General features: G+C 40.9%; 1 protein-coding gene across 2 annotated transcripts in view; it reads left to right on the forward strand.

Moving 5' to 3' along the window:
- The window catches only part of AFF3 (ALF transcription elongation factor 3), a 418,376-nt gene that overhangs the window by 370,962 nt on the left and 33,708 nt on the right, over window positions 1-13,706 (forward strand). For both annotated transcript variants that reach the window (XM_073590524.1, XM_073590525.1), the window contains 2 exons: window positions 2,708-2,771; window positions 13,502-13,638. In XM_073590524.1, the coding sequence (XP_073446625.1) occupies window positions 2,708-2,771; window positions 13,502-13,638 (201 nt within the window). The remainder of the gene's footprint in view (window positions 1-2,707; window positions 2,772-13,501; window positions 13,639-13,706) is intronic.

Consider the following 13,706-nt stretch of genomic DNA (forward strand, 5'->3'; position numbering starts at 1 on the left):
GGAGTGACAAGATTTAGTTTTACTTTTCCTCTCCATTTGGATTTACCAGTGAATCAATTAGGTATAACATATTGTATTAATATATACACAGCATTTAAAAAAAACAAAAAAAAACACGTTGCATTTTTCCTGCATTTGTGGAGCCAAATTCACTGTGACAAGGTGTTCGCTGGGGGTCAGTATTAAATACAAGACATACATTGTTTTTTTCTTGAAGAGGACATGACGCCAGTTCAAAAGTGTCCAGTTTTTGCTCTATGTTTATTCCCACTCCTGCCATACAGAGATATGGGACTTTTTATTTAGTGCTACTGTTTTGGTGTCTTTTCTAATGGACCGTGGCTCACAAGATTCTCTGGCGGCGTGTCTTCAGGTTGCTCTGCATTATTATGCTGTGAGCCACACCCCCTTGCAAAGTCCATAAAAATTAGGACTAAATATAAAGGCCCATATCTCTGGAACCCTATGGCGTGTTTAACAAGACACAAAAAAAAACTCTTACTCAGGACACTAGCGAGAATAAAATACACTGCTCAAAAAAATAAAGGGAACACTAAAATACCACATCCTAGATGTCACTGAATGAAATATTCCAGTTATAAATCTTTATGTATTACATAGTGGAATGCATTGAGAATGATATAACATAAAAATGATCAATGTAAATCAAAATTAATATTCCATGGAGATGTGGATTTGGAATGATAATCAAAATCAAAGTGGAAAATTACAGGCTGATCCAACTTCAGTGGAAATGCCTCAAGACAAGGAAATTATGCTCAGTAGTGTGTGTGGCCTCCACATGCCTGTACAACCTCCTTTCAATGCCTGGGCATGGTCCTGATGAGGCAGCTGATGTTCTCCTGAGGGATCTCCTCCCAGACCTGGATTAAAGCAACAGACAACTCCTGGACAGTCTGTGGTGCACAGTGGCGTTGGTGGATGGAACGAGTCATGATGTCCCAGATGTGCTTGATTGTATTCAGGTCTGGGAAAGGGCAGGCCAGTCCATAGCATCAATGCCTTCATCATGCAGGAACTGCTGACACACTTCAGCCACATGAGATTTAGCATTGTCATGCATCAGAAGGAACCCAGAGACCAGTGCACCTGCATGTGGTTTCAAAATGGGTCTGAGGATCTCATCCTAGTACCTAATGCAGCCAGGGTACTTCTGGCTAGCACGTGGAGGGCTGTGGTGCCCTTAAAAGAAATGCCTCCTCACACCATTACTAATCCAATGCCAAGCCGGTCATGCTGAAGGATGTTGCAGGCAGCAAATCGCTCTCCATGGCATCTCCAGACTCTGTCATGTCTGTCACATGTGCTCAGTGTGAACCTGCTTTCATCTGTGAATAGCACAGGGCACCAGTGGCAAATGCCAAGTATCCTGCACGGTGTTGGGCTGTGAGCCCAACCCCCCATTTGTGGACGTCGGGCCCTCAGACCATCCTCATGGAGTCGGTTTCTAACAGTTTGTGCATACACATGCACATTTGTGGCCTGCTAGAGGTCATTTTGCAGGGCTCTGGCAGTGCTCCTCCTGTTCCTCCTTGAGCAAAGGTGGAGGTAGCAGTCCTGCTGCTGGGTTGTTCCCTCCTACGGCCCCCTCCACGTCTCCTGGTGTACTGGCCTGTCTCTTGGTAGCGTCTCTAGCCGCTGGACACTACGCTGACCGACACAGCAAACCTTCTTGCCACAGGTCGCATTGATGTGCCATCATTGATGATCTGCACTACCTGTGCCACTTGTGTGGGTTGTAGAGTCCGTCTCATGCTACCACGAGTGTGAAAGCACAACAACATTCAAAAGTGACCAAAACATCAGCCAGAAAGCATTAGTACTGAGATGTGGTCTGTGGTCCCCACTTGCAGAACCACTCCTTTATTGAGGGTGTCTTGATAACTGCAAATAATTTCCATCTGTTGTCTATTCCATTTGCACAACAGCATGTGAAATTGATTGTCAATCAGTGTTGCTTCCTAAGTGGACAGTTTGATTTCACAGAAGTTTGATTTACTTGGAGTTATATTCTGTTGTTTAAGTGTTCCCTTTATTTTTTTGAGCAGTGTAAAAGCAAAAACTGGTGTCTTTTAATCTGGAGAAGGGTCCTCTTTAAGCGCAAGTTTTCTCCTTTCCATCTTAAATGGGATGCCCAGTGAATATAAGTTATCACTTACTCTAAGAATAGGTGATAGCTTGTAGATCAGTGGGGGAACAGTACCGATCAGCAGTGTGGGACGCTTTTAGTCCTGTTATCTCCATTTAGAATGGAGTGACAGTGTACATACCCGACGACCACTCCATTCGTTCACTAAGAAGCTGTTGAAAAAATCTGAGTGCAGCGCTCAGTGGCTATGTCCTGAATGATAAAAGTGCCCCATTCCGCTGATCAGCGTGTGTCCCAACAGTCAGACCCCCACTGAACTATAATTTATCTTTAATTTTCTTTTTGTGATTGTTGCTTTTTTCAGAATCACGGCATGCTCTGGGAAAGTTTTGGCATGTGTTAATGTGTATTGTGTAAAATACGAACTTGTAATCTCGTAATATTTGCCCTTCAGCAATGATAATAGGGAAATCTGATCTGTGATGGTTGCTAATAATTATATTACAGTTACAGAAGGTTAGAAGCAGGGCCAAACACCTCTGCAAAGATCCACGTACGATCGGAATACTTCTGAGTTTTATCTTTCTCATTTCTTAGACCTCCCAATGCAGATTACTTTATGCAGGAAGCTAAGCGAATGAAGCATAAAGCAGATGCCATGGTAAGTACACTTTCCTCCCCGATACAGTATGCTAAATTAATTTTGTCCTGGTATTTTATGGGCATGAAGTTATCATCAGCACAAACCACCAAACATAATTATAAAACCTATTACAAGCATGACTGGCTTTGTTAAATTATGGAATGCTTGTATCATTGAGTGTTTTTGTCAAGCAATTACTTTGAAAATAAGTAATTATACAGCCCCGGCGTAAGAGCGTGTTTAAAGCAATATTATGTTACAGGCACAAAAACCTTGTATAATGTGGTCATAGAGGGATCAAGTGAAATCCAATAGATGTCATTTTTAGCTTTCAAGGTTATTCTTACTGCCCTTAATATTTCTAGTCCCATGTGGCCTTCCATGTCAAGCATAAACCCAAGATATACAATTAGTTGAACAGAAAGAGATTCTTCTAAGCACTAAGACACACCCTACATGAACGAAAAAAGGTAGACCTTATGTGAGCTGAAAAAAGTCAATGACCATGACGGGCTCATTCAAACGTCCATGATTCATGAACGTTTTATATCAGCGTTTTGGATTTATTTCTTGTTTTGCATACAAGTAAAATGGATGACACATTAATGGTTAATATGGACACGCTGACCAAACAATAGCATATTTTGCCTGTGGGTTCTTTTTTTTTCTTTTTCAAATAAAGAAATCGGACTTCTGAATGTGTTCTGACACAGACTCTACAGAAATTTTAAAATGTCTTTGATGAAGACTACCGTGCATGAATCATGAGAGTCTATGAATGGATGCAGGCCTTAAATCAACTGAAAAAAATCTAGTATGTTCTTCCCATGTTTGCGTGGGTTTCCTCCGGGTTCTCCGGTATCCTCCCACATTCCAAAGACATACTGATACTGGGAATTTAGATTGTGAGCCCCATCGGGGACAGTGATGATAATGTCTGTAAAGCGCTGTAGAATTATTATATAAATGAGTAAAATAAATAATGAAGATGCTCATGTCACCTCATGGTCGGAGTACAGAGCCTACACTACACTACAAATGCATGCACACAGGTTTAGCCCATAAAAACTATAATGATAGTGATTCTTTAAGGCCTCATGTAGACATACCGTATATACTCGAATATAAGCCGAGATTTTCAGACCATTTTTTTGGGCTGAAAGTCCCCCTCTCGGCTTATATTCGAGTCATATACACTGGGGGGTCGGAGGGGGAGGGGGGTGTCAGGTCATACTTACCCGTCCTGACGCTGTCTCTTGAGCCCCCAGCTTCTCCGCGCTCTCTCTTCCTTCCTTCAGCGGTCACGTGGTACCGCTCATTAAAACTCATGAATATGAACATATTCATGAGTTTTAATGAGCGGTATCACAAGACCGCTGAATGCAGGAAGAGAGAGCGCGGAGAAGCTGGGGACTCAAGCGACAGCGTCAGGACGGGTAAGTATAGCGATACTCACCTGTCCTGCGTCCATGGCTGCTTGCTGCTGTCTGTCATCGGTCAGTGACTTCAGACAGCAGAGGGCGCGGTGACGTGATTAGTGCACGCCGCGCCCTCTGCAGTCTGAACGTCACTGACCGATGACGTGGCAGATAGTGGTGAGCAGCCATGGACGCAGGACAGGTGAGCATCTGACACCCAGCGACGGAGAGGTGAGTATGTCATTTTTTTTATTTTTACATGCAGCAGCAGCACATGGGGGAATAAGGAGCTTCTTATGGGGGCAGTATATGGGGGAACAATCTATGGAGCTTCTTATGGGGGCAGCATATGGGGGAACAATATGGAGCTTCTTATGGGGGCAGCATATGGGGGAATAATCTATGGAGCTTCTTATGGGGGCAGAATATGGGGGAACAATATGGAGAATCATAGAATCATAGAATCGTAGAGTTGGAAGGGACCTCCTGGGCCATCTGGTCCAACCCCCTGCTCAAAGCAGGATTCGCTAAATCATCCCAGTCAGATGTCTGTCCAGCCTCTGTTTGAAGACTTCCATTGAAGGAGAACTCACTACTTCTCGTGGCAGCCTGTTCCACTCATTGATCACTCTAACTGTCAAAAAGTTTTTTCTAATATCTAATCTGTGTCTCCTCCCATTCAGTTTCATCCCATTGCTTCTAGTCTTTCCTTGTGCAAATGAGAATAAAGTTGATCCTTCTACAATGTGACAGCCCTTTAGATATTTGTAGACAGCTACTAAGTCTCCTCTCAGTCTTCTCTTTTGCAAACTAAGCATTCCCCAAATCCTGCAACCTTTCCTCATAAGACAGGGTTTGCAGACCGGTCACCATTCTGGTCGCTCTTTTCTGAACTTGCTCCAGTTTGTTGATGTCTTTTTTAAAATGTGGTGCCCAAAACTGGACACAATATTCCAGATGAGGTCTGACCAAAGAGGAGTAGAGGGAAATAATGACTTCACGTGATCTAGACTGTATGCTTCTGTTAATACATCCTAGAATTGCATTTGCCTTTTTTGCTGCTGCATCACACTGTTGACTCATATTCAGTCTGTGATCTATTAGTATACCCAAGTCTTTTTCACATGTGCTGTCACTTAGCCCTATTCCTCCCATTCTATATATGCTTTTTTCATTTTTATTGCCAGATGTAGTACTTTGCATTTCTCCCTGTTAAAAACCATTCTGTTAGTTGCTGCCCACTTCTCCAGTTTATTTAAATCTTTTTGAATCCTCTCTCTCTCTTCTCTAGTATTAGCTATCCCTCCTAGCTTTGTGTCATCAGCAAATTTAATCAGTTTACCCTCAATTCCTTCATCTAAGTCATTGATAAAGATGTTGAACAATACAGGGCCCAGGACAGAGCCCTGTGGTACCCCACTTGAGACATTCTTCCAACTGGATGTGCAGCCATTTACGACCACTCTTTGGGTCCGATCACTAAGTCAGTTATGAATCCACCTAACAGTTGCCTTGTCCATTCCATACTTAGTCATTTTTTCAATAAGGATTGTATGAGAGACTTTGTCAAATGCTTTGCTGAAGTCAAGATATACTATATCTACAGCATTTCCTTGATCCACCCAATCAGTGATACCGTCATAGAAGGAAATTAAGTTAGTCTGACATGACTTATTAGTTACAAACCCATGCTGACTCTGTTTAATCACTTCATTCTTATCCAGGTATTGACATACATGTTGTTTTATAATTTGTTCAAAGATCTTTCCTGGTATAGAAGTCAGACTCACCGGCCTATAGTTGCCTGGGTCCACCTTCTTCCCCTTTTTAAAGATAGGAACAACATTTGCTCTTCTCCAGTCTTCTGGCACTTCTCCTGTTCTCCAAGAATTTTCAAAGATTATGGAGAGGGGTTCAAAAATTTCTTCTGCTATCTCCTTCAGTACTCTGGGGTGTAATTCATCTGGACCTGGAGACTTGAATTCATTTAGGGTAGCTAAGTGTCTCCTCACTATCTTTCTGTTTATAGATATCCTGGATTCTTCTATTCCCTTAATAGGACAGTGAATAACAGTTGATGTTACATTTCCTTTCTGAGAGAAAACAGATGCAAAATAGGAATTTAAAATTTCAGCCTTCTCAACATCCTGTCTTACCATTTCATCATTTTCATCCTGTAAAAATCCTATAGCATCTTTGACTTTTCTTTTACTTTTGACATATCCCCAAAATCCTTTATTATTGCTTTTGACATCTCTTGCAAGCCTCAATTCATTTTCAGCTTTAGAAAATCTGATTTGTGCCCTGCAGGTTCTGCAGACAGCATTATATTCTTCTTTAGATATGCCTCCCTCTTTCCATTTTATAAACATTTTTTTCTTCCTTTTTAGCATGTGCTTAAGTTCTGTGTTCATCCATCCTGGTTTCCTTAAATGCTTCCTATGCTTCCCTCTTTTCGGAATTGTTAACAACTGTGCTTTGAGAATTTCATTTTTCAAAATTTCCCATCCTTCCTGGACATTTTTGTCTTTAAGGATATCCAGCCATTGGATCCCTCCAATTCTCTTTCTGAATCCCTTAAAATCTGCCTTTCTGAAATCTAACCTTGACGTCTGAGTCTTCACAGGTCTTCCGCCTCTAGTTATCCAAAATTCTAAAATAGCATGGTCGCTACCTCCTAGGGTCGCAGCCACAGTTACCTCCTCAACCATTTCCTCCCTGTTTATAAGGATTAGATCCAAGGTAGCAGTTCCCCTTGTTTTCTCCCTTACGTTTTGGAAGATAAAGTTGTCAGCAAGAGAGGATAAGAATTTCCTTGACCTGTTAGTTTTGCCTGAGAGAGATTCCCAACAAATGTCTGGATAGTTGAAATCTCCCATGACAACTATGTCATATTTTTTGGAGAACTTGGCCATTTGATGCATAAAGAGTTCATCCATATCTTCAGCTTGCACAGGCGGCCTGTAGTAAATGCCTACAATGGTGTCTTTTCCATTGTTCTGTCCTTGTATTCTTACCCAAACAGTTTCCACAGAAACTGTTTGGAGCTTCTTATGGGGGCAGCATATGGGGGAATAATCTATGGAGCTTCTTATGGGGGCAGCATATGGGAGAATAATCTATGGAGCTTCTTCTGGGGACACCATATGGGGGAATAATCTCTGGAGCATTTCCCACCCTAGGCTTATACTCGAGTCAATAAGTTTTCCCAGTTTTTTGTGGCAAAAATAGGGGGTCGGCTTATACTCGGGTCGGCTTATACTCGAGTATATACGGTAAGTGATTTTTCAGGTACGCAAAAGAACAATTAAATTTTCATCAGTGCTTGGTCTTATTTTCATCAGTGTTTGGTCAGTGTCAGTTTTTACCATCAGTGTTTCATCAGTGTTTTTCTTGTATGAAAAAATAAATAAGCAAATTGAAAAGCTTCTTCGTTGAAATATGGAGTGCGCATTGATAGCATTGTGCGCTATCAGTGATTTTTCATGGACCCTTAGATTTGCGTGAGTAATTTTGATCCCGTGACTCAGATCAAAAATGGGCATGTCACTAGCTTCAAAATAGGCAGATAATGGGTGCGTGTTCTATCCATGAATTGCCTCTCCAGAGAGGACGAGAACTTGAATTCTTGTGCCACCTAATGGAAGTAGCATTCCTTAAAGTCAATATGGAACCTTTAACAAGTCTTGCCACATGATTTAGTATAAAAACCAAATCAAAATCCCTGTAGCAGACACATGTTTTGGGGTGTTGCCCCTCATCAGAGCAAAGAAAGAGATCTGATTTGACTGTATGAGAGTCCTTTGAATTGGGTCTAAAGGGTAACATCTCTAGTTGTGGACATACCGGTGTAAGGAGACTTATACGCCATGAAATTTGCATATTTAATTTCCCATCAGAGCCTTGCATGACCTATAAGTCCCCTTACAACAGCATGTTGCAACTCAGACTTCAATCCGTTAAAAACACAGAACATGTAAGGGTTTCATGGATGTCTGAATGAGGCATTTAGCAAATAAGATTCGCTGCCATCCATATACCGCGAGGTCTTGTGACATCTAACAACATCATTAAATTTGTTTTCAGTCATCAAAAATGATTCCCTGAATTTCTATGTACCCATCTGTATATGGGTACAAAAAAGGAGAAACATATTTTTTCACTTTTTAGAAATGTACTATATCACATTTCAAAGCTCAACCTCTTTTGAAACAGCATTATAATTCAGTATTGTAAATACTTTCATTTTAAATCCCACTGAACAAGAAAATTAACAAATAACACTTATTGCTATATAAACCACATTTATCTATTAGATACACCCTTAAGGTACAAATATCATCATTAACATTAAAGCAAGACTCCCTAAGCTTACCATTTTTTATGTTCAGAAATGTTGTTATTATTCTTATAATTATTTTTGTAATTCAATGTTAACATATTACTAGTCTTGACCTAAAAATAAAGAATACATAAAAAAAAAAGAAATTACATCAGTGGAATACAGCTAAAAGTACCATTGGACTTTCCAATTATATCATAAAAGAATATCACTACAGAGAGCACACAAACCTATTTTAACCAATGTGCCAGTGCCCATGACCGAGTTTATACACTGGTCTGGTCGATGGTGGTCTGCGTGGAAATAATCACAGCATGCACTATCCTGATCAGATTTATGGACCAGATTAATGCATGTAAATAGTAGGAAGAGCACACGGGATCAGTGGACTGGCCATGAAACGCGTTCCATGTACAGGCTATGATGCACGGACTGGCCGCAGGTCTCCGGACCCAAACTTGACAGCCTGTTAGGCATAGATGAGACTGTTTCCATCAATTAATTTGAGCAAAACTGAACATTTTGTAATGAAAGTTGTATTATTAACCTTACTTTCGTGTTATGGGTTAAAAAATATTCTATGAAACTCAGTCTTTTCAAAATTTTGGAAACTGTTCTTCTATTCATTGATATTTAAAAATCTTACTTTTCAAAGGGGGTGTACTCATTTAGGCCTCCTTCACACATTCTGGTGATTCCTGTACAGGAAAAACCAGTGCTGGTGAGATTTGTGCTCCTTGTCGTGTGTATGTATGTGACAGCCGTGTGCCTTCTGTGTGTCCGTGTTTGTTGTCCGTGTGTTACATCCGTGTGCCGTCCGTGTGACAAGTACCGGTGCCTGGAAAGAAGCGGTACAGCTCGCGCTGATCCCAGATGCCAGCGGCTGCTCCCTTGCAAATTTGATAACCAGCAGAGGGAAAGCCCACAGCTTGGGGCTGATATTAGTAACCTGGGACAAGAGACAATACCCCATAAGGTTCCCAGGCTATTAATAACAGCTCACAGTGAACTGTACTGCTTGTTCCCAGGCGCCAGTATATGTTACGCTGATGACACATGGATGTCTTCCGTGTGTCATTAGTGTGCACGAGTGCAGCACGCATTTTGTCCATGTTGCACAAAGAAAATTGACATGTCTGCGGGTTTTTCACACAGACAAACGGTCCGTGTGAAAAACCTGACACGTGCGCACCACCATTGAATACAATGGGTTTGTGTATGTCCGTATTTGCTGTCCCTAAAAAACGGACCATATACAGTACGGATGAAGAAGGCCTTATGCTCAGTGCTTCATGTGTCTGGATTTTTATATAATTTGTTTTTTTACTATTTTTTTTGTAAACACAATTTACTGCCTCTTCCCAAAACAGACATAACTAGAAATGCTAACAAACGAAGTACAGGTCCAGAAATGCTAAAGTCGCAGCAGTATTGATGTGATGTTTACAGGTGTCAAATTGGCTTTTAAAAATACAGGTTTGAAAAAAGACATGCTCAGGTAAAACACTGCCTACAATAGATGCGCTTTTACGTCCATTTTTTTTTTTCATTTGAATGGGTGAAAATCGCTGCAAAAATGCTGAAGTAATTGACATGCTGTAGATTTGAAAAAATGCTGTGAAGATTCAAATCTGCAAGAAAAAATAAGCAACATTTGATCTCACTTATCCCCCCCTCATTCATTTTGCTCTGACTGTGCAGCATGTGAACAAGCCCTGAGGTTGGCATTGGCAAGTAATAGTGCTTTTGCATTTTGTCTGCATTTATAGAGATATGTCGCCATCTAGTGGCTGAGTGATTATTTACAACAATTTTTTTTAACTGCAAGGTGCTCAGAGTAATTGCATTTTTCCCATTTTTTATTATATAAAATTGTAGGGGTTCAAAAATATAAGAAAACATTTTTTCCCAACTCATCAAGCAGTTTGGTTGAGAGATCTGGTGTAAAAATGTGGCAACTTTTTTTTACATTTTGTAGTTGTGGGAAAAAAAGAGCTGTTCTATAGAATCCAGCAGTGGTCACTATCCTTTTTTTATATACAGTAATGCTACAATGACTCGATGATCTTAAGATCAGGGCTCTATTGGGGCCATAAAATCAATCCCAGGACTCCTTGTTCATTACACTGAATATAGTTCTTAATTGCATTGGCTGTATGTTCGCAGTTGTTGTCCTGCTGCAGTATGCCCCCATATTGCCCCCATATTGCCTCCTATGTACAATACAGTATGAACCCCCACATAGTCTCACTATAAATATCATAACTGACAGGTACCTCTAAACAGAAAACAGGTTTAAACAGGTGCTTACTAAGAGTAGCCATCTCCATATATAACCAACAAAAAATTGCACTCTGTAGCGCTATAGCATGCAAACATGAAATATATGAAATTTGAATTGCATTACTACTCTAGGAAATTCACACAGGCAGGTTCCCATCAATGAGAATCGTCTTATTGTGACTGCCAAGTACACTTGAATTGGCCAATTTATGTGCTAAGTATTCTCCATTTTTCTAATTTCCTAGAGCACTAATGTAATTCATACTTCATGTTTCATGCTATAAGACTACAGAGTGCTACTTTGTGTTGGTTATAGCCTCACTATACACAGCATGAACATCCACATAGTCTCCTATATACAGTATGAGTCCCAACATAGCCTCCTATATCCAGTATGATCCCCACATAGGCTCCTATATACAGTATGACCCCCCCAGTTGGCTCATATATACAGATACAGTATGAGATCCCACCCTGCCCCCTATATACAGCATGAGACCCATATAGCCACTTGTATACTGCATGAACCCCACATAGCCTCCTATATACAGCATGAGTCCCACATAGCCCCTATATACAGTGTGAACCCTCATATAGTCTCCTATATATAGTATCAGCCCAAAGAGCCTCACTATATACAGTATGAGCATGCACATAGCCCCTATATACAACATAAGCCCCACATAGCGTCCCTATATACAGCATGAGCCCCACATAGTCTCCTATATACAGTATGAGCCCCCTATATAGCCTTCTATATACAATATGAGCCCCCACATATCCTCACTCCAATCATTATGATCCCCCACATTGCCCCTATATACAGCATGAGGCCTGCATAGCCTCCTATATATCGCATGAACACCACATAGCCTCCTATATATAACACAAGCCTCACATAGCCCCTATATACAATATGATCCCTGACATAGCCTCCTATATACAGCATGAGCCCCAAATTGGCTCCTTTAAACAATATGAGTCCCCACATAGCCTCCTATATACAGTACAGTATGAGCCTGCACAGCCCCTATATATAGCATAAGCCCCACATAGCCTCCTATATAAAGTATGAGCCCTCATATAGCCTCCTATATACAGTATGAACCCCCGCATAGCCTCACTATAAACAGTATTATCTGCACATAGCCACCTATATACAGTATGAGCCCTCACATAGTCTCCTATATACAGTATGAGCCCAGCACATAGGCTTTCTATATGCAGTATATATATATATATATCTCAACATACATCCCATACACAAATTAATTAAAAAAACACATACCTCGCTCTCTACTCCAGTCCGCAAGCCTCCACTTGTACTTCTGGAGCGTACATGCTGGCGTGCGCGGCCTGATAATGTCATCACGCCGGCATGTCACAGCATTAGCGATGAGAACTTCCCTGTAGTTGTGCTACTGTTCTGTATCATCGGCAGCAGAGCTCCAGGAAAGTTTCTGGAGGGCCCCTAGGGCCCTGGGAGGTAGCCCAGATTGCCTTCATTGTAATCTGCCTATGCCCTTAAACATAAAAGAAAGGTAAGGGTTCTGGGAGGAGGACTTACAATCAGACCGCAGGAAAGGCAACTGTGATTGATCAAGCAACACCGTCTACATAGAAGTATAGCCAGCAAAGAAAGTCAGTGAGAGGCGACTTTATAAAGCCCATCCCAAAATGTGATAGGACAGAACCAAAGGAGGAAATGGAAAACCTCTAAAGTGAAGCAAACAAGAAAAGGAAAGCGGGGACAAAAGAACCATCAGCATTTGGACAGAGACGAATCAAGCTGTAGCTCAACAAAGAGGTAAACAGGCCACACAGCAAAAGGTCACCAGATCGAGTAATAAAACCAAGCCATGACAGTGTGGCTTTTTGACCACAATTCTTCCATGAAGACCAACTATGGACAGACCTAACCAAATAATAAATAGGTGTAGCTAGGTCTCACTGGTAGCATCCAGTTATCAGCTAATGACACTGCTGGACTGCTCGATTTTGAAGGGAAGTAAACATGTGTCTTTCATCTGCTGCACTGCTTCCTTGGCTGTCCACTGCGTCTACGGTCCATAACTTTGTCCATTTCTTGATGCTTCTTCAAAAGAGTTTGGACAGAACATCTCGAGCACATCTTCCACACCTGCTTAAAACGTCTGCACAGTACAATACATGTATGCAAGTGATGAGCACTGAGGGTAACTATGAGCCACATCTATTGGATAACACATTCATGTAACAATGTGACATAACGCCACTATGATGGCTGTTTCACTGTGATCTATGATTACACCAAAGTAATGTGAACTGGTGAGGAATTTTGAGATTCATTTTACAGATTTCTTTTCTTCATTTTTTTCAGGTTGACAAGGTTTATTTTATTAGCTTCATTTTTCATTTCATTTTTATTATAACAGTTTTAATCCTGCAGTTTCCTTTTACTCATCAACAAAATGTAATTATAATATTCTGTCTGCCTGTGTCGGCCACTAGGGGGAGCTTACTGTGTATGAATTTATACAATATCCATTGAACTCAGTATTTGCTGTAGCCTAGTGTGCCATGAATCTGTATGCTGTGAGTTTGCCACAAACTAAAACCACAGAAATAAATTTATGCAGAATCTTGGATTTATTTTCATGTACGCACATGTCTCCTTATAACATATGTAACATTGCTGCTTACGTATTTATTGTATTTTTTGCAAGGTGGACAAATTTGAAAAAGTCCTGAACTATACAGAAGCAGCTCTGGCTTTTATTGAATGTGGAAATGCTATGGAACATGGGCCAATGGAATCCAAGTCCCCCTATACAATGTACTCGGAGACTGTGGAGCTTATAAGGTAATCTCTGCAACATTTCGGGAATGCGAGAGTTTAGAGGGCATTTGTCAGAATAAAAAATGATATTT

This window comes from Dendrobates tinctorius, unplaced genomic scaffold (assembly GCF_039654945.1).
Source record: "Dendrobates tinctorius isolate UK_male_01 unplaced genomic scaffold, ASM3965494v1 ptg000117l, whole genome shotgun sequence".
NCBI classification, from domain to species: Eukaryota; Metazoa; Chordata; class Amphibia; order Anura; family Dendrobatidae; genus Dendrobates; species Dendrobates tinctorius.